This window comes from Balaenoptera borealis, assembly GCF_965194805.1.
Source record: "Balaenoptera borealis genome assembly, chromosome: 19".
Lineage (NCBI taxonomy): Eukaryota > Metazoa > Chordata > Mammalia > Artiodactyla > Balaenopteridae > Balaenoptera > Balaenoptera borealis.
In genome coordinates, this window is record NC_138878.1 from 29,869,891 (window position 1) to 29,897,758 (window position 27,868).

Genomic DNA, 27,868 nt, shown 5'->3' on the forward strand with positions numbered 1-27,868 from the left:
GCATCCTACAGGAGATGACACGTGAGCTGTTACTAATAACAGGTAACACAGAAGTTCACGAAGGAAGGAAGATGGAAAGGATGTAGCAGGAAGACCCAAAATATAATACTGCACAGCTAGTCTGAGCTACTGCCAAAACCCAGTGTGGGTAAAAAGGTAAAAAAATGGGGAAGACGAGGCTGGAAATGCAGGAGCCGGGCAACAGACAGCCATTGTGGGATTTGAAGCAGAAGGTTGACATGCTTGGATTTATGTTTTGGTTTAAAAAAAAAAAAGTCTACTACAGCTTTAAGGATTAAGAAAGAGGGACAAAGAAAACTAGAGCAATCCATAAAAGGGCTGACCAGGTGAAAGGTAGTGAAGTTCTAATGACAGTGGAGATGACAGATGATGTCCTGGACCTGAGAATGCACGGGAGACCTGGGATTCTAGATGGGTAAACTCATTCTTTCCTCTCTTCTTTCCATGGTTACTGAGAATCAGCTATATGCACGACAAGCATATGCTAGGTGCTGGAGAACCCAAGCTGATGTGGCCCAATTCTTATACCCCAAGAGCTAACATTCTAGTAGGAAAGAAGAGATGAAAAGGTACTATTTTTACTGCTCAGCATGCCTTTCTTTCCTTCTTTGGAACGGGGCTCCAATTTTCCTTTGGGAAAACCATCCATCTCTGACTCACACTCCATGCACTGTGAGTGGGAATGGTCATACTCCAACCCTACGCCAAGAGTGGGTGCAGAAACTAGGCCAGGCAAACAGGAGCATCTCGCTCCCCTGAACACAATGACCGATTCAGGGATAGGCGCATGCCTCTAACCAGGCCAACGAGACCATTACTGGGGGAATCAGACAGACCAGGCAAAAAGAAATCACTGCCTTCTTCTAAGATCCTATGTGCTTAAGACCACATATCCCCTGGGCTGTCAGAGTCCTCCTGTACTATCAGGGGAGAGCCTATCTAGCATGAAGCCACACAGAAAAAAGCCAAGCCAAGAAACAGAAAAACAGTGATCAGATGACATCTTTAGAGAAACTGGATTCGGCCATGTACTCCTTGACATCTAAGTTAAGTAAGCCAATAAATTCCCTTTTTTGTCACAATGAATTTGTTTGTGATTTTGTCACTTGTAATTGAAAGAGTGCTGACTAATTCAGGGGGAGAGACACAGAATCACACAACTGCAATACAATGTGATAGGTACAATCAAGTTATTTATAAGGTACAAGGAGCACAGCGGAGAGTGCAATCAATTCTATTAGTAGGTAAGGTAAGTAAAGAAACTTTCACAAAGGAGGCGATGTTTAAGTGAAGTCTTGAAAAATTAGTCATCTGGCAACAGGCTAAGGGGCAAAAGAATATTCTATGCAGAAGAAACAGAAGGAGAGGAGGCAAGGAGTGAGGAAGAACTCAGAATGCTTGGGGAAGAAAAGACAGTCGACTATGCTAAAGCACTAAGTTCAGAGCAGAAAGCAGATGGTGCAGGAATTTAATATATTCTGGGGGTGAGGAGACACTGGATGACCAACTCAGACCATTTCACCTCTCATTTAACCTCTCTAGACCACAGTGGACTTCATAGGTAAAATAAGGTAGAGCAGGAAAAAACCAGTGCAAATTGACAAATGTTAAAAGACCTTACCTGCTGATAGAATTCATCATCTTTGGGGGTCAGATAAGGAAGCCAAGTGTCTTCCAGCTCTTCAAGAAGCCTCAGTTTCTGTTTAAAAATAATAATGATTACAGGTGACTGAATATAAACTGATCCAAAACATAAGACAATCCCTTATTTTTTCCCATAAGAGACTACCCTCCAAAATTTAGCCAACTTGAATGTAGAAACTTTTCGAGAGAGAAATTAGTCAAAAGTCAATTATAAAATGTATTAATTTAATTACATGCATTTAAATTATACATCATATAAAACATTAACTTAGACATAATCATTTTATTCACTCTCACATTTCAGGAAGCAATTTGCTTCACTCTTGACGTGTATCTTTAACATCAGGGTCTTTTTCTTCATCGCTAGAGTCACCTTTTGAGTTATCCAATCAAACTCAAATTGAGTTATCCAATCAGTTTTCCAGAACAAATCTTCCTGTCTGTATAATCTGCTTGAGACACAGCAATTTTCGAATCCTTACTATCACTGAAACTCTCCAACCAAGCCACAAGTATCCATTTACATAACGTCAGGGTATTTGGAGAATTTATTCATCCTGTATATATTTATTTGAGATCATATCCACTTACACATTACTTTTTAAAAGTGATCTTTCATCCCTAGAATAATTACTAAATGTATCTTGAATATCTTTGCTTCTTTTCTTCTCCAATTTGATAAAGAAATCTTTTCAGGCACCCACACTAGTGTTGTCTGAGGCCATTTCAAGCTACTATGTCTTCCAAATAGTACCCGTGCTGTTCAAACAAGGTAACTAAGAGAGGACCCCGCATTATAAAGTACTTTATAAGGAACCAAATACATACAAGATGACACCCTCCTTATGAGGGATTTTTTTCAAAGAATATCTAACCTTATATTCAAGCATATGTGATATGTGTGTGTGTGTACGTGGCATATAAATAGCATATATATATATGTGTGTACACGGACACACATACACATAGAAATCATCTATATACTATAGAAATTTTCTGAAAGAAAAAAAACAGAAAAGGCAGAAACAAATAAAACTGCAATGCGTTATTCAGGCTGTTGACAGCCACTAAGGCACTTTTATAAGAATTAGAAAATGGTGTGCCTTACCCTGGGTTGATGCCCCCCTACTACCTACAGCATGACTTGGAGAACACAAACTGGATTTTAGCCCCAACCTGTCCCAATGGGCACCGTCTTTATGCAGTGCACAACCTGCTCAACCAGACATGGTGGCCCTGAGAATCATCCTCTCCCATCTCTGGGCAGCCTTCTCACACTAACCCATCACAGAGTAGTCCAGAGCAAATACCCCTTCAGGCAGAACTCAAGTCCTTTCTGGATCTTTTGTATAATTATCCAAAGTGAATAAAGAAAAGAGGGAATAGAAAAATAGCAACCAGTTGACCTAAGAGAGGCAAAAGAGTAAACTTTACTCTTATGCAAAATTCTAGTCTGTTTATATAATTAAAGCTTTCTGCTTTGTCTAAAAGGTACTTTCCCATCTGTAATGATAAGACTGGCTTACCAGTTAAACTATGAAGAGTTTTCCTTTACAAAGGACCTATAATACTAACACAAATCATTGGTTTATATAAATCATTGGTTAAGAGGTTTATCTGTTTTCCACATTAGCCATTATTTGGGACACAGAAAGAACTAATGATGTTTTCATGCCTATACTTGCACATTTATGCACTCCATCACAAACTTAATCGAAACCTATACCTCAATTTTCACTTCAGGCTCAGTAAAACCTGCATTTTCCTATGAGTCTTTTACCAGTCCTTTCTATAGACAGAACACTTACATGCCCCCAAAAAAGTTTTAATGTTTAAAAAAATGTTAAAGGCTTGAACAATTAAAATGCACATGATATCTCAGACCTTGAGATGGCTCCACCTTACAAATACCACCTTAAAATCTCTTCGGGAGAGTCCATAAAGCTAATCTGCATATAAGAGGGAACACAAAGGTACAGATTTCTATTAGGAATTACATATTCCACCTTGACCAGATTAAACATCAAGAGACCTGTCCCAAAGATGAACAAGCACCACTGGAGGCTGAAATTCCACTTATGATAAATACTTCAGTAAAATTATTATAAAAACCACCACTTCTCAGCTCAGTTGAGGTCCAGTGCATCAGACAGACAGAAAACATTATAACCTGGAAGGCTGTATCAAGAGGATAAAACTCTTTTTTATATATATAGTAGTCTGTATCTGTTAATCTCAAATTCCAAATTTATCCCTCCTCCTCCCTTTCCCCTTTGGTAACCATAAGTTTGTTTTCTATGACTGTGAGTCTATTTCTACTTGTAAATAAGTTCATTTATATTATTTTTTTAAGATTCCACATCTAAGTGATATCATATATGTTTGTCTTTCTCTGTCTGACTTCACTTAGTATGACAATTACTAGGTCCATCCGTGTTGCTGCAAATGGCATTATTTCATTCTTTTCTTATAGCTAAGTAATAATCCATTGTGTGTGTGTATATGTGTGTATATATATATATATATATACACACACACACACACACATATATATATATATATATATATATATATATATATACGTATATATATATATACACCACATTTTCTTTATCCATTCATCTGTTGATGGACACTTAAGTTGCTTCCATGTCTTGTTATTGTAAATAGTGCTGCTATGAACACTGGCGTGCAGGTATCCGAAAGGATAAAATTCTACAAGAATGTTCCTACCATAGAGCAAGAGAATATAAGTGGTCTTTTTCTACTGGGAATTTTAATTTTAATACTGTGAGCATTGTTAGATCCCTATGACAGGAGAGAATGGGGTCAGGAAATCACTCAACTTAAGGCCACACAGATGAAATCTGCTCTGTACATCAACATTCACAACCTGTAATTCTACTGATTAACTAATGAGATCAATTATAAATAGCACTATTTATCAACTTAAAAAGAACCTTTGGTCATATTTGCCTTGGTGAAGTCAATCAGGAATGATTATTAGATTAAACTGGTAGTTCATGAACATCACACATTTCTTAAAAATTAAGATTGCTTTATAAAAAGGCATAGCCATTTTGAGCATAACTATAGAGAAACAAGCCCTCTCATACTCAGGAGTGCACAAGGGTATAATTCCGATGCAGGGCAACTGACAACTCCTATCGAAATTCAAATGCATTCCCTTTGATCCCAAAATCCTACTTCTAGGATTTTAATTTCTTACTTGTACCATGTTCTGAAGAATGTATGTACAAGTTTACTCACTGGACCACTATTTGTAGACCAGAAGCTTGGAAACATATTTAAAACCACTTAGTTGCATACTTAAAAGGCTGAAGTTTATGGTGTGTGAATTATATCCCAACTAAAAAAAAAGATTAGAAACAGTGCCAGTGTCCATCCACAGAGGATGGTTAAATAAATGCTGGTACATCCACGCAATGAAATACAAAGCAACGGTAAACAAGAATGAGGAGCCTCCCTTTAGTGAAACAAAGAGCTCTCCAGGACGCATGGGGAAGTGAAAGGCAAGGGAAAGAATATCTGCTTGTATTTGCATAAAGAAACATAAAGGACATGTGACAAACTACTCAAGTGGTTCTCTCTCAGGGGCAGAGGTGGGAAACAACTAGAAGGGGCCAGGGATGGAGTAAGACTATACAAAGTATTTCTTTTTGTATTGTTTTGGTTTTTGAACTCTGTAAACATATCGCCTATTCAACATATTACCAATTATCAACTCAAGTATATTACCTATTAATTCTTCACGTGGAATTCAATACAAAGATGAAGATGACATGACATGATTTTGGGCTTTACATTAGAAAGTGCATACTTTTGTGATGCATGATAAAGTATTTCGGGGGTAGACTTGTAGACTAGCGCAGTAAAGAGTGAAGAGGGGGAAGAGAAACAGCTCTGACAATTTCTTTGTGTCAAATGTCAAGCAGTCAGTAAACACACACGACATTCGAATGCACTCTGGAGTGGAGGCAGAAGGCGCTCATGTTTGACTGTCAGATCTGGCTAACTGCTGCTCCTCCGCCTGAGATGCAGATAAATCCACACAGCTGGGCCCTACAGCACATTGCTCTGCTCACAGCTTCTTTGCTGTCACCCTGGTGTCAAATACATCAAGCTGTTCACACATGCCACACAGAAAGCCAGAGGGAGTGCAAAGCCTCGGCTCTCCCACCTGCAGGAGGAGCACTGAAGAACCCTCCATGAGGGCTACAACCACCTCCGCAGCTCCTGCAAGGAAAGGGTACACAGACACAAGGCCTTAAGTAAAACACATTGCAACTCAAAACCATAAAGGTTGGATGTCAGAAACTTTAACCCTAATAAGCTTCTGACTCACTGTGAAAAGTTAAGTTGTATCTGAGCTTCCATATCTCGTCAAATAGGCATATAGTTTGCGAATCTTATAGTTATTACCTAAAAAGGTTAACTGGATCATGACTCATAATGTGAAGGTGTACCTTTCACAGATGAAGTGTATTTTCCATCCCACTGCTGTCTCTTCAGCCTCGTCAGATTATGCTAACAGCCCTTATTCTTTATCCATTTTTCATTTTCCACAGAATTTTTAAACTATGAATCATACTTTGTCAGGTTCAGTAAAAAATTAATTTTGTCTGAGTCTTCAAAATACAATCACAAATAAAGGCTTATGAATGTTCAATATAAAAATAAGCACCTGATGGGAATGTAAATTGATACAGCCACTATGGAGAACAGTATGGAGGTTCCTTAAAAAACTACAAATAGAACTACCATACGACCCAGCAATCCCAATACTGGGCATATACCCTGAGAAAACCATAGGTCAAAAAGAGTCATGAACCAAAATGTTCATTGCAGCTCTATTTACAATAGCCAGGACATGGAAGCAACCTAAATGTCCATCGACAGATGAATGGATAAAGAAGATGTGGCACATATATACAATGGAATATTACTCAGCCATAAAAAGAAATGAAATGGAGGTATTTGTAATGAGGTGGATGGAGTTAGAGTCTGTCATACAGAGTGAAGTAAGTCAGAAAGAAAAAAACAAATACAGTATGCTAACACATATATACGGAATCTAAGGAAAAAAAAAAAAAGGCCATGAAGAACCTAGTGGCAAGATGGGAATAGAGACACAGACCTACTAGAGAATGGACTTGAGGATATGGGGAGGGGGTGGGGTGAGATGTGACAGGGTAAGAGAGTGTCATGGACATATATACACTACCAAATGTGGGATAGATAGCTAGTGGGAAGCAGCCACATAGCACAGGGAGATCAGCTCGGTGCTTTGTGACCACCTAGAGGGGTGGGATGGGGAGGGTGGGAGGGAGGGAGATGCAAGAGGGAAGAGATATGGGAACATATTGTATGTGTATAACTGATTCACTTTGTTATAAAGCAGAAGCTAACACACCATTGTAAGGCAATTATACTTCAATAAAGATGTTTAAAAAAAATAAATAAATAAGCACCTGGTCTTCTGAGGGTTTCAAATAATAAGTAGGAAAACTGACCTAGTCCTTGGGCAGAGCATAAGTAAGGAAAATCTCCCCAAGGAAGACACATCAAAACTAATACCAGAAAGATGAGTGAGAAGTAGCTAAGCCAAAAGAAGTATAAATAAATATTTCATATACCCATATTCCATATTTGCTTTTAAAAAGAAAAAAAAGTATCTCAACAAAGAGCATTCGCTTTCTTTTACTCACTGAAAATACGGCACGGTAAAAATAAACAGAATTTGGAGGGAAGAGTAGAATTTGTATCCCGACTCTATCATTTCCTAGATGTGGTACCACACCTGAATCAACCTCTCCAAACCTCACTTTACTCATCTGTAAAACCCTGTTTCACAGGGTGTTGTGAAGATGAAATAAAATTAACCATATATATTAGTGCATTTTATAAACTATAAACTATGCAGATATTAAGCAAATGGCATTCAAATGGAGGAAGGGGTCTATAACAAAGCATGAGCATCTAAGAAGCCTAACTGTTAGTTCTAACACCAGTACTACCAGCGTACATATATGATTTGGGACTGGTGTATCTCCCTGTGACGTATAAATGAAGTAGTACATGTAGAGATCTAAGAACATTGCCAAGCACATTAAAAAACCCTCAATACACTTTGGCAACCACTTGCTACTGTTATTTACCCATGTCTGAAAAAGACAGTTTTATTTATTAGTTGTGAATTATTTATAAGCAATCCTATGTGTAACCCATCAAATTATACTTTATGCCATATACATAAGAAATTCAGACATTAATTTCCCTGGGTAAACTACAGCAGAACTGTATAAAAACTCTCCATAAAACTTTATATATATAAAATGCCTCGATTAACTACACTGGTGATAAAAATTAAAATTATTGTGAAATTTTAGAACAGATGAAGAAACAAAGGCCCATCCAGAGATACAAAGTGACTGGCAAAAAATTACACTACTGGTCACAACTCATAATCTCATTCCCTAAGTATAAAGGTCATTCCCACTACACTCCACCACACAACCCTGAAACAAGAGAAATCTGATCTTTCAAGAAGTGTTCAATCTTTCACTTTAAAAAAACACATGTAAATGTAAACATTTTAAGTAATTTTAATTAAAATCAATTCTATTTTTTAAATTTAAAACCAATGCTTATAACCACTACTTTTGGACTCTCAAGTCCTGGTTGCTTTGGTAGCTCTACAATGTTTTCAAGAATTTTTTTTTTAGCATTTCTTGTTCAGTTCTTAATAATGGGAGCCTATGCTGTAGTAGACCAAAAATCCAGTTAGAGTAAAAAAAAACTCATAATCCACAAATCAGGAAGAATTCTCAGGAGGATTTTGCCTCAATAGTGGTATAAAATTAGCCCTGGACTACTGCTCTATTCCTTTCTAAACAGCTTAAAAGTAAGACTGAAAAGATCAAACTAATCAAAAACTACAAGGCATGGAAAGGAGGACAAGACTATAAGGCAAGGTAATATGAGTGATAATGAAGAGAAAAATCAGTCAACTGGAACCGACCCCAAAATGGCACAGATGACAGAATTAGGAGACAAGTACATTAAAAATAGTGATATAACTGTAGTTCATAAGTACAAGAAGTTGGGAAAAGACTGAACATGGTTAATAGAGAAAAAGAAATTAAACTTCCAGACAGGAAAACCACAAGGTCTGAGATGAAATATAAATATATTGGATAGGATTCAAAACAGGTTAGATATCACAAAAGAAAAGAATAGTGAAAACAAGACATAGCAGTGGAAATTATCCAATAGGAAACACAGGCAAAAAATAATTATTAGAGTATCAGTGAGCTGTGGGATGACTTTAAGCAGTTTAATACATATGATTAGAGTCATCAAAGAAGAGGAGAAAGAATGGGAGAAAGAAAAATACTGGCCAAGAATTTTCCATATTTGATGAAAACTATAAATCCACAGATTCAAGTTGTTCAAAGAACTACACACACACACACACACACACACACACACACACACACACACACACAATGAGGAAATAACACTAAGGCACAATATAATCAAATTACTTAAAATCAGTGAAAAAGAGAAAATCTTTAAAGCAGTCAGAGAAAAAGAAATAGTAAGTACACAGGAACAGATCATACCATGAAATATCTCATGGAAAGCATGTTACCCAAAGATAGTGAAGAAACATTTTCAAATAACTGAGAGAAAAAAAAATTTGTCAAACTAAGTTTCTATCCCAAGCCAAAATATCTTCCAAAAACAAAGGCAAAATAAATACTTTTTCAGATATATAAAAGTAGAAATTCAACACCAGCAGTGCTTCATGGTAAGATATGATAAAGGAAGACCATCAGGTAGGAAGAAAATGATACTAGATAAACCTGAGTCTTCACAGGGGAATAAAAAGCATCACACATAATAACTACATTTGAAATAGAAAAGACTTTATTCCTTACTATATAATCTTTATAAAAGACAACTATTTAAAGCAAAAATAATAGTACATTGCTGGGTTTATAATATATGTAGAAGTGAAACATATAACAACAATAACACAACAGTTAAAACAGAGCGGAAGTATATTGTAAGATTCTTAAACTACATGTGAAGTGCAATAGTACTACTTCAAGGAAGAATCTATTAAGATAAAGATGGATACTAGAAATCCTAAAACAACCATAATATAACAACAAAGAGTTATAGGAGACTAGCCAGCAAGGGAGATAAAACAGAATCATGAAAAATCAAACCAAAAAGACAGAAATAGAGAATAAAAGAGAACAAAGGGCAAAAAGTAAACTGGGAGAATTAAATCCAACCATATAAACAATCACATTTAATGTAAATAGTCTAAACAATTCAGTTAAAAAGAAGAGACTGTCAGATTAAATTCTAAAAATCAATATCCAACTATATCCTGCCTATAAGATATTGACCTCAAGTATAAAGAAACAAATTAAAAGTAAAAGGATGGACACAACAATGTGAATGTACTTAATGCCACAAAACTGTACACTTTAAAAAGTCTTATGCATATTTTATCACAATAAAAAAAGATTTTAAAAAGTAAAAGGATGAAAAAAAATATTTACCACAGTAATACTAACCAAAAGAAAGTCGAAGTAGCTATACTGACACTAGACAAAATAGATTTCAGAGCAAAAAATATTATTAGAGGCAAAAAGAGTCATTTCACAATCATAAAGGAATCAATTCATCAAGAGAACATACCAGTCTTAAATATCTATGCAACTAATAACAGATCTATCAAATACATTAAGCAAAAATTGATAGACTAGCAAACAGAAGTATGCTTGACCGTTGAACAACACAGGGGTTAATCCACATATAACCTATAGTCGGCCTTCTGTATCCGTGGTTCCTCTGCTTCCATAGATTTAACCAACCAAGAATCATGTAGTACTATAGTATTTGCTATTGAAAACTATCCACATTATAAGTGGACCCACACAGTTCAAACCCATGTTGTTCAAGGGCCAACAGTAGATGATTCCACAATTACAGTCAATATCCCCCCTCTCTCAATAATTGACAGAACAAGTACTCAGAACACTTAGTAAGAATACAGAAGACCTGAACAACACCATAAACTAACTTGACCTAATTGACATTTATATAACAGTTAACCAAACAGCAAAATACACATTTGTTTCAAATACACATAGAACATTTGCCAAGACAGACCATATCTTGATATCACTATATTTAAAAGGATTCAAATCATTAAAAAAAACATGTTGCCTGGGGGAGAATGATGTCAGGAACATGGCCGAGTAAGACATCACTTGACTGTATGCCCCGCCTCAACAAAAACAATTTGGCATCCAACCACAGACAAAAGTGCCTTCTGTGGGAGCTGTGAGATCCAGCATCACACTCCAGGGACCCAGGAGAAGTCTTGTCAACCTGTGAGTCAGGAAATAGGCATACAGACCTTGATCCCAGCTGTGGACCCTGAAGTGGCCCAGGAATGGGCTCCAGCTCCTCTCAGCCAAGGTCCAGGAGGCCCTGGGGAACACCGACTTAGACAATCACCCACAGAAAAGAAAGCCTTTGTGGAAGTCTAGGAGTTCAGGGGAGAAGTTCCAGCACAGTGTTTGAGCAAAAATATCCAAGAGTGGACACACTGGAGAGAGTAAGAGGAATGGTTTGACTTACCAATGTCACCCCTCCCACAAGGCAGCACAGCTCAGTGCTAAGAGAATCCGTCTTGGCCCATGATTTCTCCCAGAGTAAAAAGTGAAACCGTGTGAGTGGGTAGCCAGCTCCTCCAGCTGTGTGGGATGCTACCAAAGAGGCACATTTCTCTCTCACTAAATCATGAGCTGCATGACCGGGGTGGGAGCGTGAGAGGCTGAGAGAACAGCAGCCAGGGATTGGAACGAATGTATTAAAGGGACATATATCCTATTAACCACATCATGGACTCCATCAAGGGGCCCACTCACAAGACACTAGGGTTGTCCCATCTGCTGATCCCCCAATTGGACCATGGGCACTGCCAGTTCTCCATAAGCCTCACTCACAAACACTTCCATTCTCCCATTCTGTGGCAGGTATGCACACTCCTGATGGTGGTGAGAGCAAGCTTTTGCACGCTCTCTAGTGAGCATGCTCAGAAAGCCATTCTGAATCTGTGGACCGGAGAGAGACCACAAAATCTGAGCATTCAGCACTGCCCTTGGAAAAGCAAAAGGGAGGCTGTCAGTACTCAGCCTGGTGCTTTGCAGGACTGAGAGAAGGTATACAAGCTTAAGAATTCTGCCACAAAAGGGAGCAAGAAATGTGGGACAGGGGTATCCAAGAAGGTTTGAGAAAGCCTCAGAATCCCTATCATGGCAGACAGTAGGAATTTCTCTCTGGAAGTCAGTCAGTTAAGACTTCTCTCTGGAAGTCAGTCAGTTAATTTCTCTCTGGAAGTCAGTCAGTTAAGACTAAGTCAGTCAGTTAATAATCAGTTAAGACTAGAGGAAGTGAGTGCTACTTCAAATGCAAAGACAGCAAATGTAAGACTTCAAGGAATATGAAAAATCAAGGAAACAGGACACCATCAAAGGATAGCAATAATTTTCCAGTAACTGACTCCAAAGACATGGAGGTCTACGATTTGCCCAATAAAGAATTCAAAACAGTTGATTTAAGGAAGCTCAATAAGCTACAAGAACATACAGAAAGACAATTCAAAGAAATTAGGAAAAAAATTCACAAACAAAATGAGAAGTTAAACAAAGAGACAGAAATGATAAGAAACCAAATTATGGAGCTGAAAAATACAGCTGAAAGTATGAAATTATGAATGAAATAAAAAGTGCAACAGAGAGTATCAACAGCAGAATGGATTAAACAGAAGAAAGAATCTGTGAAGAGAAAACAGGACTTTTGAGTTATCGGGTCAGAGAAGAGCAAAGAAAAATAATGAAGAAGAGTGAAGAAGGCCTACGTGAACTATAAGATACCATCAAGAGAAGCAGTCTGTGAACCTCTGGAGTCCAAGAAGGGAAAGAGAGGGAGAAGGGGGCAGAAAGCATATTTAAAGAAATAATAGCTGAGAACTTCCCAAATATAGGGAAGGATTTGGCCATCCAAATTCATGACACTCATAGGTCCCCAAACAAATTCAACCCCAACAGATCTAACCCAAAATACATTACAATAAAACTGTCAAAAAAAAAAAACAAAAAACTGTCAAAACTCAAAGACAAAGAGAATCTCAAAAGCAACAAGAGAAGCCTATTACCTACAAGGGAACCCCCATAAGGCTGTTGGATTTTCAACAGAAACTTTACAGACCAGGAGACAGTGGGATGATATATTCAAGGCGCTGAAAGAAGAAACTACTAACCAAGAATTTATTTGGCAAAGTTGTCCTTCAAAAATGAAGAAGAAATAAAGACTTTCCCAGACAAACAAATGCTGAGGGAATTCATCTTTACTAGATCTGCCTTACAAGAAATGCTGAAAGGAACTCTGTAAGCTGAAATGAAAGGACACTAAATTAATAACACAAAAATACACAACACACTGATAACATACATAGTAAAAATCAAAACTCTGATAATGTAACATGGTGATGTGCTAACCACTTATCTCTTATATAAAGACTGAAATAGTTTAGTAAAAATATTTTTTAAACCATACCTACAATAATTTACTAATGAATACACAATACAAAGAGAGGCAAATTTTGACATCAGAAAAATAAAAGGGGAGGAATAAAAGGGTAGTTTTTATATGCAACTTATCAGCATAAGATAGATTGTTACATCTATAAGATGTTTTATGTAAACCTCATGTTAACCATAAAGCCAAACCCTACAGTTGATACACAAACATGAAGAGAAAGGAATCAAAGCATACCACTACAGAAAATCATCAGTTCACAAAGGAAGACAGCAAGAGAGGAAGAAAAGAACAAGGGCACTACAAAACAGCCAGAAAACAATTTAAAAGATGGCATTGGTAAGTCCAGTCCTATTAATAATCATTCTAAATGTAAATGGAGGGGCTTCCCTGGTGGCGCAGTGGTTAAGAATACACCTGCCAATGCAGGAGACACGGGTTCGAGCCCTGGTCCGGGAAGATCCCACATGCTGCGGAGCAACTAAGCCCATGTGCCACAACTACTGAGCCTGCACTCTAGAGCCTTCGAGCCACAGCTACTGAAGCCCGCACACCTAGAGCCTGCGCTCCACAACAAGAGAAGCCACCGCAATGAGAAGCCCATGCACCGCAACAAAGAGTAGCCCCTGCTCACCGCAACTAGAGAAAGGCCGCGCACAGCAACGAAGACCCAACGCAGCAATAAATAAATAAATAAATAAATAAATAAATAAATAAATTTTTAAAAATAAATAAATGTAAATGGATCAAATTCTCCAAACAAAAGACACAGAGTAGCCAAATGGATTTTAAAAAATACAATACACAACTCTATGCTGCCTACAAAAGACACACTTAAGATTTAAGAACACAAAAAGAGAGCTATACTTAGGGTATAGGGTAGCTATACTTAGATGAAATAGACTTTAACTCAAAAGCAGCAACAAGAGATAAATTTACCCATGATAGATGGGTAAATTCATCAAGAGGATATAACAATCATAAATATATATATACCCAACAATGGAACACCTAAATATATTAAACAAATACAGTCGTCCCTCGGTATCCATGGGACATTGGTTCTAGGACTCATCTCAGAAACCAAATTCCGAGTATGCCCAGTCCCATAGTTGGCTCTCTGTACTCATGGGTTCCACATCCAGAGATTCAACCAACCACAGATTACAAACTTAGTACACAATCCATGCTTGCTTGAATCTGTGAATGCAGAACCCGTGGATATGGAGGGCTGATTGTATATTTATTGAAAAAAATCTGCATAAAAGTAGACCTGTGCAGTTCAAATCCATGTGGTTCAAGGTCAACTGTACTAACAGATCTGAAGAGAAAAACAGACAACAATTCAATAATAGTGGGGACTTCAGTACTGCACTTTCAACAATCGGTTATCCGACTGAAAATCAGTAAGAAAACATTGGACATGAACTATACTTTAAGTATACTTTAATACTTAACATACATATACAGAGCATTCCTTCCAGAATACACATTGTTCTCAAGCACACAAAGAACATTATCCAGGACAGATGTATGGTAGGCCATAAAACAAGTCTTAGCTAATTTAAGAAGACTGAAATCATACCAAGTATCTTTTCCAACTACAATGGTATGAAACTGGAAAGCAGTAACAGAAGGAAAGTTGGAAAATACACCAATACATGCAAATTAAAAAACAGACTCCTGAACAACCAATAGATCAAAGAAGCTATAAAAAGAGAATTTTAAAACTATCTTGAAACAAACAAAAATGGAAACTCAACATACCAAAACTTATGAGATGCAGGAGAAGCACTTCTGAGAAGGAAGTTTATAGTGATAAATGCATACATTAAGAAAACAAAAAGCTCTCCAATAAACAACTTAACTTTACCCCTAAAGGAACTAGAAAAAGAACAAACTAAGCTCAAGTTAGCAGAAAGAAGGAAATAACCAAGATCAGAGCAGAAATAAATGAGAGACCAGAAAAGAAAAAAAAATAGAAACAAAAGGAATCACTAAAACCAAGAGGTTTTCTTAAAAGATATGCTAAATTGACAAACTTTTAGCTTACTAAGAAAAAAAGAGAGAAGATGTAAATAAAATTATAAATGAAAAAAGAGAAATTACAAATAATAACAGAAATACAAAGGATCGTAGAACTACTAAGATTAATTATATGCCAACAAACTGAATAACACAGAAGTGGATAAATTCCTAGAAACATTCATCTACCAAGATTGAATCATGAAGAAATAGAAAATCTGAAGAGACCAATAACAAGTAAGGAGACTGAATGAGTAAACAAAAACCTCCCAACAAAGATGATTTCACTGGTGAATCAAACATTTAAAGAAGAATTAATGCTCTTCTCAAACTCTTGCAAAAATTAAAGAAAAAGGAATACTACCAAACTCATTATTAGCAAACCAGATTCAACAGCACATTAAAAAGATCATACACTATGACCTAATAGGATTTACCCCTCGATGCAAGGATGGTTCAGCATATGCAAATCAATAAATGTAATACACCACATTAATAGAATAAAAGATAAAAATCATATGATGATTTCAATAGATGCTGAAAAAGCATTTGACAAAATACAACATCCCTGCATTATAAAAACTCTTCAAAAAATTGGGTATAGAAGGAATGTACCTCAACAGAATAAAAGCCATATAGGGGCTTCCGTGGTGGCACAGTGGTTAAGAATCTGCCTGCCAATGCAGGGGACATGGGTTCGAGCCCTGGTCTGGGAGGATCTCACATGCCGCGGAGCAACTGGGCCCATGAGCCACAGCTACTGAGCCTGCGCGTCTGGAGCCTGTGCTCCACAACGAGCGAGCCCACGATGGTGAGAGGCCCACGCACAGCGATGAGGAGTGGCCCCCACTCGCCACAACTAGAGAAAGCCTGCATGCAGAAACAAAGACCCAACACAGCCATAAATAAATAAATAAATAAATAAATTTATTTAAAAAAAAAAAAAAGCCATATAGGACAACCCCACAGCTACATCATACTAAAGGTTCAGAGCTTTTCTTCTAAGATCATGACAAGGGTACCCACTCTCACCACTCCTATTCACAGCATGATACTGGAAGCCATAGCCAAAGCAATTAGGCAAGAGAAAGAAATAATAGACATCCAAATCGAAAAGGAAGAAGTAAAGCTGTCTCTGCAGATGATATGATCTTATGTACAGAAGATCCTAAACACTCCACCAGAAACCGTTAGAACCAATAAACAAATTCTGTAGGGTTGCAGGGTAAAAAATCAACACACAGAAATCTATAGTGCTTCTTTACACTAACAATGAAATATCTGGAAAATACTTAGGAATAAATGTAACAAAGAGAATCCAAAAATAGTCCATCCTATTTATGGTCAATTGATTTTTGACAAAGATTCAAAGTTAATTCAAAGGAAAAAGAAAATCTTTTCAACAAATAGTACTTGAAGAATTAGATATCCATATTTAAAAAACAAAAGAACTTTAATCCACAACTTGTACTATATATAAAAATTAACTCTAAATGAATAAATATATCAATATAAAACCCAACCAAAAATATAAATATAAAACCTAAACTATAACACTAGTAGAAAAACATATAACAAATTCTTTGAGTCTTTAGGGTAATCAAAGGCAAAGTTTTCTTGTATTCTGGATGATATGAAACCAAACGCACAATCCACAAAAGAAAAATAAACTAAACTTCATCAAATTCACCAACTTCTACTTTCAAAACTCTCAAAGCTAGAACTCTAATACACTGCTCTCATGAAAATAAAATGTTCCAACCACTCTGGAAGACAATCTGCCAATTTCTTAAAAAGTTAAGGCATATACTTGCAACATGACAGCACATGTCCATACAAAAACGTGTATATAAATGTTCATAGCAGCTTTACTTGTAACTGCCAACCCACTGGGATTAACCCAAATGTCCATTAACAAGTGAAGAGATAAAGAAATTGTAGTATATTGAAAAACAAAAAGAAATTGTGGTATATCAATACAAAAATTCATTACTCAGTGATAAAAAGGAATAAACTATTGATACATGCAACAACGTGGATAAATCTCAAAACCCTACGCTGGGTGAAGGAAGCCATGCCAAATCAAAGAGTACATACTTCATGATTCCATTCATGCAAAATTCTAGAAAATGCAAATTAATCAATAGTGACAGAAAGCAGATTAGTGGTTGCCTGGGGCCAGGGTTGAAAGGAAGAGGGAAGCATTACCAAGAGGCACAAAGAAACTATAGGGTGTCATGAATATGTGCAGCATTTTGATTCTGGTGGTGGTTTAAAAAGTATATACACGTGTGAACACTTATCAAGAAAACGTTTTTAAAAAAGAGAAGGGGGAAAGTGAGGATAATATGGCATATGCAAAATTGGACCTGTTGTCATCTGGGGCATAAACTTTGGATTATCATTCAGTTTCTTTCATTGCTTTAGTCAGACTTTCTACTACTTGAGGCAATTTAAGTAATGTATATTTTTCTAGATATCTATTTCACCTAAGTTAATTCTCAAATGTATCATATTTTCATATTATTCTTAGTGATACTAGTAATGTGTCTTCTTTTGAGTCTCTGATATCAGATCACATGGTTTACTTCCTCCTTTCTCACATTCTCATTAATAATTGTTACCTACAGTTCTGATTTTGTATTTACTTTAAAACAGAAAAGTAGTATTTTAAACCAATAATTAAGTGAATTTTCCAATACGTTTTATCAATTTCTATGCTCACCCTTTTTTCTTGTATTAAAAACCTTCCCTCTGGGTTCACTTTTCTTCTTGCTAAATTGCAATATACAACAGTTTTCCTAGTGAGAGTCAGAGGGTAACTCTCCCAGTCTTTTTAAATTTATTTATTTATTTATTTTTAGCTGTGTTGGATCTTCGTTTCTGTGTGAGGGCTTTCTCTATTTGCGGCGAGCAGGGCCACTCTTCATTCCCGTGCGGGGGCCTCTCACTATCGCGGCCTCTCTTGTTGCGGAGCACAGGCTCCAGACGCACAGGCTCAGTAATTGTGGCTCACGGGCCCAGTTGCTCCGCAGCATGTGGGATCTTCCCAGACCAGGGCTCGAACCCGTGTCCCCTGCATTGGCAGGCAGATTCTCAACAACTGCGCCACCAGGGAAGCCCCTCCCAGTCTTTTTTATGGCCGAAAATAGCTGTACTTTTTCCTCATACTACTTGGATTTTAAAAATTGAAATTAACTATAATCTTCCCTTAGCACTTGGAACACTTTATTCCCCTGTCTTCTAGCATCTACTGTTACTAATAAGAACCTTCCTTTTGTATATAAACTGCATTTTTGGAGTGTGAATCTCTTAGGGATCTTTTTTTTTCTTTATATCCCTCACATTCCAGTTTCAACATGATGGTATTGCTCAGAGTATCAGACTCATGTCTTTCTTTAAATAAGGAAAATTCTCAACTCTTGGTTCTTCAGATTTTGTTTCTCCATCATAATCTTCATTCTACTTTTCTGGAACTACTATTAGACATTTGGTGGAATCTCTCAATCTATCCTCCAAGTCTCCCAACTGCTCTCTCTTTTTTTTCAATCTTTTGTCTCTTTATGCTACACTGTGGGTGAATTCCTCAGTAGTCTCCCCCAATTCATCAATTCTCTTTCTAGTTGTATCAGGGCTAAAGTTCATCCCATCTACTGAGTTTGTTATTTCTATGACTATACTTTTCATTTCCAAAGTTTGTACCTGGCTCTTTTTCATGTAAAGCTGTTCCTGTTCCATTTCTGCATTTGGGGGCATTTTTAAATCTCATTTTTATCAATGTGATGCCTTTTCTTATCCCTTTGAATTCCTTGAACATGATTATTTCAGTCTTTGACTGACTTTTCTATAAAATTAATCTCATCTGGAATGAATTTTTATTCACATTGTTGATTCTCTTTGCACTTGTTTTCCTTAATTATTTCAGTATTTTGTTTTGAAGGCTAATTCTGAGTGGACAGTTTTTTTGTCTTTGCTTCCCCCCCACCTCCACATGTGCTCCCCTTTCCCTCCACAGTGGTTCAGCAGTTTCCTCCGCTAGGACCCTATATGACCAGTCCAGGACCAAGCCTCACAAATGGTGCCCTGGAGCACTACATTCTCTCCCCCCATCACTCCACAATCAATCAGTCTGATTCAATTTCTACTCTTGAAGGTTTACCTATCTTCTGTCCCTCAAAATCCCTAGCTCCATATAAGCTATGTTCCTGACACCGTGGTCTTTTTCCAGTCTCCTTTTTTTTTTTTTTTTTTAATAAATTTATTTATTTATTTGTTTGTTTTTATTTTTGGCTCCGTTGGGTCGTCGTTGCTGTGCGCCAGCTTTCTCTAGTTGCAGTGAACAGGGGCTACTCTTCGTTGCGGTCTGTGGGCTTCTCACTGCGGTGGCTTCTCTTGTTGCGGAGCACGGGCTCTAGGCACGCAGGCTTTAGTAGCTGTGGCACGTGGGCTCAACAGTCGTGGCTTGCGGGCTCTAGAGTGCAGGCTCAGTAGTCGTGGCGCACGGGCTTAGTTGCTCCGCAGCATGTGGGATCTTCCCGGGCCAGGGCTCGAACCCGTGTCCCTTGCATTGGCAGGCAGATTCTTAACCACTGCGCCACCAGGGAAGCCCTCAGTCTCCTTTTATGAGAAGTACAACTCCACCTCCACCCCTGGCTTCACACAGTAAGCGTAGTTCTGGTCCCATCTCAAGTGGTAAAGCTTAGTCCCTATGACCCATAGGACCTAAATTCACTTTTTGTTTCCACACCAGAACCCCTGCAGGACCATAGTTTCAATCCAGCTTATCCCTTTACGATTTGTTCTCTTTCTGGTCAACAATATCCTCCCTGTAAGCCCAGCTATGACTCTTTTATTACCCTTTATTCTTCCAATGTGTTATCTGTCATTGACATTGTTTGGAGCGGAAGGCATACATAAACTGTGAGCTTAACTGCACCATTTAACAAGAAGGCACAGATGACTTCTTTATGATAAAAATTCTTTGCAAGGGATCCACTAGGTCGAAAGGTATGCTCTTTTAAAGCCTCTTGATTCAGATTGTGAAACTGCCCTCCAGGAAAACGGTATCCATTTCATCCCCTCAATAGACAATAACCATTTCTTCATATACTCAAATACTAGTTATTATCAAACTTTTAAATCTTTAGCAAGTTGATAAATGAAAAAGCGAGTTCATCCTAATTTATATTTCTTTGATTGTTATTCAGGTTGAGTAACTTCTCATACGTTAATTGCCGTTTGCAGTAGCTCTTTTGTGAAATGCTTGCTCATGTCTTTTGTCTTTTGTGTGTGTGTGTTTTTGTTTTTTTGGTTTTTGCTGTTCTAAATCTAAGAATCTATACTTGTGTCCATGTAAAGACAATGAATCTGGGTCTTATGCAAGTTCATTAGTTAGAATTCATTTCTCCTTCATTCTTTCATTATGAGCACCTTTCTAATCAATTGATGCAAGAGAGGAGTTCACCTCTCTTGCATCAAGCTATAAAACTACATTTTTCAGCACTTTTTAAATGTCCTCCCTAAGACAGCACCTTTCCCTACAACTCATACTTTCCCAAGTATTCCACCAAGTTAGCATTCCTTGATCTCATAAATTACTCCTTGAGGCAAAATTTTTTTAAATAAGTGAAACCACAGGTATAAAAATATATACTTTAGCTCTTCAGATAATAATTTGAATATCAAGACCTATTTACCTCACCAACTTGATCTTAAGTTCCCGCCTACAATCATCAATTTTAAGACTGTAGACCAAGTTTCAAAAGGGAAGAAAGTTTCCTGAAAAGAAAAATTTCTATGATAAAAAGCAGCTACACAGGATCTAAAAAGAAATAAAGGTCGGGAATTGATTGGGGAATGGACTGGAACTTTGGGGGAAGGGCAGTTTACACATGTGAAGAATATAATATTAATATCAAAGCAATAAGTACCTTTAGCAAAAGGTTGGGTTCTTCACTCAGGGTTAATGACTTAGAAGAATTCTAACGTCTTTGGACTTCATTTGGAGTAGCTGCCTTATAAACTATAATTTCCTTGAGCCACCTCCACATATTCCACTGAAAACAGAGATAATCACTTACCCAAGATTCTTCTCCACAGTCAAAGTACTGCCCATAATTTTCTAAGTGAATACAAGAGCAAGGGCAATACCATTCCAAACCATAAGAGAGATAAGAGATTAATTAAAACTCTTTCATTGCCATTGTACCTTCATTCTAGCTCCAAGGACCTAATAATGGACCCCTTACATTTCCAAGAGGAGAAAAACTCTCCTCTTGGCCACACCTGTTTAGTTGAAAAAGTCAAATTCTCTCAATCATGTTTCAATCTTCAGGGAACTTTCCACCTGGAAATTTGATACCTTAGTAGTCTACTCCAAGGTCAGAGGACAGAGCTCTGAGATTTCACCATGTCTTGCCCAGCTTAGCATCGGTCTGATCAAACTAAGCACTTTCCTGCTAGCAGTCCAACTGTAAATAATAACACTTGAGACCAGTAGGATTTCTGACTTCTTTGTAATTTTACAAAGCTTTAACTATTAAACCATGATCAAACAACCTGCCATGGGAAAGCAGAATGTACATGGTGCTGCAGTAAAGACATCAGTAAGTGACCTCAGTGACTGTCCATTTAATTATCCTTAGCCCTCCACTGTCCATCTCTGGATCTCTGTGGTTTCCACAGCAAGTGCGGCATAAACAAACATTAAACACTTCCCCTTGTGTAGCCACAACTGAATTATACAAGACATGATATATTACTTTAACAACAACAACAATAGAAATCCCTTAGCTGCTGACACAGCTATAGCAACTATTAGTTTTGCCTAGCACTGATGAAAAAGTAAAGGAAAAAATACCTAAAAGAATAAGTTATTTAATAACTATTTTATAGATCTATAATACAAAGTAGATATTTCTTTTTGCTTTCATTTATGCATTCCCAGGATTCTGGAGAGTCAATACATACTCTTTATTATCAAAATTTCTTGATTGAGGTATTGAGCAAAACTCTGTAACTTCATCAGCATGCATTTAATCTTATTTCAATATGTGCATTTTATGTTCGCAAGTTTCCTTTTCCGATTATATCACTAAGGAGAAATTACCACTGTTGGCTTGTCTTGATAAAAAGTAAATAATAATTCTAATAAAGTTATTATTCTTTTGCAAATACACTAAAGATTGCAACCTAACCTAACCAACACATGTGTTAATTTCACTGTGCTGTAAAATATATATAAAAATCCAATTTGAGATATAATAAGCAGAGGACCAGTCTTGCCACTTAGTTATTCAGATTTTAACTTCAGACATAAAGATACTTCTTTAAGTACTCTCCAAATACAAGACAAAAAAGCAGGAGACACAGCCTAAAATAATGGTTAAGAGCACAAGCTCTAAATCTTATTGGTTCAAATCTTGCCCCTGCCAATTACTAGCTGTGTGACCTTGATTAAGTTGCTTAACCTCTCTGTGCCTCAGTTTCCCCATCTATAAAAGATATAGTACTCGTACCTACCTCACAAGGTTGTTATGAAGATTAAATTAAATGGGTTATTACTTGTAAAGAAACAAATGTGTGTGCAATTCCTTGTAGAAAATAAACACTATATGTGTTTAATACATTTTATTTAATTTCACATGTTAATAAAAGTTTAAAAATAGATTAAAAAGGCCAACAATTTTGCCTGTCCTCATGGTCCCATTCCCTCCTGCTTTCCTTGGGGTCATGTGCCTGTCTACACAGTTCTATTTTATATCCTCAAGCAACCTCTTCCTCTCCACAGGTCTCTTCTCTTCATCCTTTGTGCTTACATTATCTCAGACTTAAAACAATCCTGCCACCCTAAGAAATTGTTAATTAATTAGCTAATTAATTAATTAAACCTTTCCTTGGCTTTTCCTACTTCTCACCCCAGCTACCATCCCAATGTGTTCTTTCTTTCCCTACCAAACTTCCTGAGGAACCATTTAAGATAAATGACCCAAGTTCTCACTGTCTCATTTTGCCCTAACGCCCATTATGACCTAGCTTCTACCACTGTCATTCTACTAAAACGATTCTTCCCAAGATCAGTGACCAACTCCTCTTGCTAAAATGCAGCCTCATCCTCTCAGTCATTTGGGAAGCATTGAGCATAGTTAGGTACATGCATTCCTTTCTCAAAATCCTCTTTTTCCCTTGGTTTCTATAAAATCTCCTCCCTTTTATTCCTCTAGCCTAGCCTCCCTCCTTCTCAGTCTCTGTTTCAGGTCTTTCTTCCTCTGCTCTGAGTAGCAGACATCCCCTACCCTTCTCCTTCTTCCCCTTCAACAAAACATTCTTCCTTTAGGCAATCTCATCTTCTTAAAATGAGTTCATTACAGATAACGCTCAAATCCTCATCTCTAACTCAAACCTACATCAAATTATCTCCAGGATATTACAATATGGAAGTCCCCACCAGCACCTGAGATTCCATAAGCTCAAAATCAAAGTCAACGTTTTCCTTTCCTAACTTCCTGAAGTCTGTTTCTCCTGTTTTTCATCTTAATGTCAGTGCCAGCCAGACTGAAAATGTTGGAGTTCTGTTCCCCTGCTTCTTCTCACTCACTTCATTCATGGTTATTGACTGTAATAGGCATGCTAACTTTTAATCACTACAAAAGTCTTATGAGGATGAAGCAGATATCATTTCCCCCATTTTAAAGAAGTGAAAACCAAGACTTAGATAAAATACCTGGTTCAAGATCTCAAAGCTAGTAAAAGTCAAAGCCAGGATTTGAATTCACATGTTTATCTACTAAACCTGGGCTGCATAATACAGTACACTGGGAATATTTATTTACACTTAAAGATGCACATTCCAACCACTGCCTCTACTGAGAGCCAGGTCCCAAGGAGGTAATAGTGATCATGTCAGATCTATCGAGACAGATATTCCCACCATCATGGAACCCAACACATGGTAGAAGTATCAGAAAATTAAACAAGCAAACTATAATCAAATGCAGGAAGTCCTATGATACAGAAAGCAAAGACGACAGCACCTAACTTAAAAGATAGGATACAGAGCTCTGGGGGAAGGCTTGCCAGAAGTTAACATCTGAGCTGAGAACCGAAACACCAGTAGGTATTAGCCAAGCAGAAGGAAAGGTGGTCAAAAGCGTCCCAGTGATAAGGGCTATTACCAATAGAAATAAATAAATAACAAGTGTTGGCATGAGTGTAGAGAAACCGAAACCCTTGTACGCTGTTGGTGGGAATGTAAAATGGTGCAGGTCGTGATGGAAAACAGTCTGGCCATTCCTCAAAAGATTAAAAATTCAATACCCATATTATCCAGCAATTCCACTTCTGGGTATACACCCAAAAGAACTGAAAACTGGGTTTCAAAGAGATATTTGGACACTCATTTTCATAGCAGCATTATTCACAACAGCCAAAAGACGGAAGCAACCCAAGTATCCATCAATAGATGAATGGATAAACAAAATGTGATATATTCATACAATAGAATATTATTCGTCCTTAAAAAGTTAGGAAATTCTGATACTACTATAACATGAATGACCCTTGAGGAACACTATGCTAAGTGAAATAAGCCATTCCAAAAGGACAGCTGCTTATATGAGGTATCTGGAAGAGTCTCAACTCATAGAGACAGAAAATAGAATGGTCATTTCCAGGGGCTGGGAAGAGGGGGGAATTGACAGTTAGTATTTAATGGGTACAGAGTTTCTGTGTGGGATGATGAAAAAGTTCTGGAGATGGATGGTGGTGATGGTTGCACAACAAAGCAAATGTACTTAATGCCACTGAACTGTCCACCTAAAAACAGTTAAGATGGTTAATTTTATGTTATGTGTATTTTACCACAATTTTTTTTAAGTGTTCCAGATACTATGAAAAGTATGTGTGAAGGTCAGAAAGCAAAAAAAAAAAAAAAAAATATGAAGAATCTGAAGAAATCAAAAAGTTCAGGAAGGCTGGGAAAAAAGGACCAAAAGCACACATTTTCAGTTGACATGATTTCTAAACTAGATATGATCTTAAGCATCTGAGGCCACATACTGTTCTCCAAATAGAGCAACCACATATGATTTTTCGCATCATGGAATTAGGCCAGAAAAAAAAAAAATGTTAACAATTGCTTAATCAGAAATGAGAGCCTTCTCGAGCTTCAAAGTTAGGAAACTTTCATCAAATTCCAAGAGCCTGTAAAGTTTTTCTAGGCTGAGGGTACAGAGGAATCATACTCACATGAAGTCTAAACCACAAAGAGTCTTAGGGCTTCATCACAGCTCTCTGAAAAGACAAGTAGTACTTGTTGCTTTTGGAGAACAACCTAGCTCATGGGGCGGAGTGGGGGGAAGGCTTTTGCCTATGTTCTCTGAACATTTTGTAGATCTTGAGCTTACTTTACAGATCATTACAGCTCTGCCTGCGAGTAGGATTACACACAAGGTTATGCCAATGGTTCCATTTTCAGGGTATCTCTCTCATCCGTAAAATTCAATTCAGGCTTAAAGTTGGCACATAAAGTCCTGGCTCAGAGAATATCTTTATTTATGTAGTATCTAAATGAGCATAGACGTAGTCATATATTTGTATGTATGTAAATAAGCATACACACACATACACACATACAAAAAACAAATAGTAATGAACAATTTTAAAAGTGCACAGCTCTAACAGATTTTAAGAAGCCTTCATCACTGCAATATATTACAGCTTTACAAATGTACTACAGTCTTAAACCAAAATATTTCATTTCCAAAATGAAATCTGGCTTGTGATTAATTTATTCCAGCACCTAGTTCTTATTACTTACTCAACAGGCTTGAATAGGAAAATACAATGTATTTGCACACTGACTGAGAGAGCACAGTGTATGAACAAGTAAGAGACACATGCCCAAGCTCTCCCTACTCCCCGGGAGGTAACTGCCCCCGTGAGACTGAAGAAGCATCCAGTACCAAGTTATTTTCCAGGAAGACAGGGAAATGGAGGTAGAGGGTGAATGAGAATAAGGTCAATTTTGTATCAAAAGCAGAACAGCACGTAGCCCAAGAGGTAAAAGGAGGTCGAGAGTAAAGAAAGAGCAAAGATGAAAGAGAAAGAATTTACAAACTTTAGTTAAGGTTTAAATTTGAAGAAGACCCATCAGATTATAATTTCCTAAACTCAGGAATCTGTACAGTTGACTCTAATTCGGTGCACATATTCTATAAATGTTGACAGAACATCACTTGAGGGAAGGAAACGTGACCCACTTTGCTTCTTGTTGATCTTCACGCCAATCCTGCTAACTCTCAACAAAAGCATGGCATTTCCGAATACCCACAATTTATGGTTAAGGGAAGCAAGGAGACTCAAGTGGGACAGGAAGCAGAGGGGCCAGCCCTAGAATTACCCAATCACATGGAATCAGCGTAACACATATCTGGATTTGCTCTGTCATAAACCAGCAACAATGAATAACTCAGTCTCCTTGACTGGTCTGAACCTTCACCACTCAACTATGGAGTCCAGACTCAATTGTCTTCTCTCTGATATTTTATTTTTTGGCTTGACTGAACTATAATTTCACTTGACTCACCTAGTCTGCTAGGGACACACTATACAGACTTAGACTTAAGATGAAAGATGGTTATATGATTAGTTAATATGCCAGACTTGCAGATGAACTAAAAGAGGGGGAAAAAGAAAAACTCAAAAGCTTAGGAAAAAAATGTCACCTGCCAACATAGCATTAATCTCATCCATTCTTATCAATGTCATTCCCCTTTCTGTTCAACATTAGGTCTCAAATTTAATCTGCTGAAACTGTATGAGTCAGCCTGAAATGAGCAATGAGGTTTGCATGAAACCTAACACAAAAGAAAGTTATTTTTGTTTTTAAAATTCTACTTGCTCTATTTTCCTTGGGCCAACAGGTCCATGTATACTTAATGTTTAATGTCAGGCAAACCCTTAGTTTCCTTATCTGTAAAATGTGTGGTAGTAGATGACCTCTATCTGGGATTGCTTCTGGGCTGATTTTTATGACTACCAAAATCAAAATTAGGTAGCAAATACTGGTTGCATCTTCCATTAAGAGGAACCCCTTGTCTTACTTTGCCTCTTCCAACAACATTAGGGCTGTTTTCACCTTTACTCTTTGATCCATAAGGTGATGGTGTGAATTTCAAGCTCTTCCACAAAGACATGCAAGTTGTAAAGCAAAGGCTGCTGTCCTGGAAACTGAAGGTGCGTGATTCTTTTGAGGATGATGTTTCTAAAGAACCAGTGCACAAGTTACACTCAGCCTCTCTGCCACCTTACGTTCCAACATTAGGTCAGGAAGAACCGGCTTCAAGTTAATGGTTTCAGAGTACCAGCTATTAGCATTTCAGTTTGCTTTTATGTTCTCCCCCTCCGTTTCTGACTGTTACCTATTAAAACTTCACAGTAACAGAGACTATCCAAGTGGATCACTGAATTCACAGCAGTCAAAAAGAATCCAGAGGAATAAATCAGACATTCCAAATGCATAACCGATGTC

At 37.4% G+C, this 27,868-nt stretch overlaps 1 protein-coding gene across 4 annotated transcripts in view; it reads right to left on the bottom strand.

The window, feature by feature from the left end:
- The window catches only part of FTO (FTO alpha-ketoglutarate dependent dioxygenase), a 374,801-nt gene that overhangs the window by 274,806 nt on the left and 72,127 nt on the right, over window positions 1-27,868 (bottom strand). For all 4 annotated transcript variants that reach the window (XM_082366673.1, XM_082366672.1, XM_082366670.1 and 1 more), the window contains exon 2: window positions 1,643-1,720. In XM_082366673.1, the coding sequence (XP_082222799.1) occupies window positions 1,643-1,720 (78 nt within the window). The remainder of the gene's footprint in view (window positions 1-1,642; window positions 1,721-27,868) is intronic.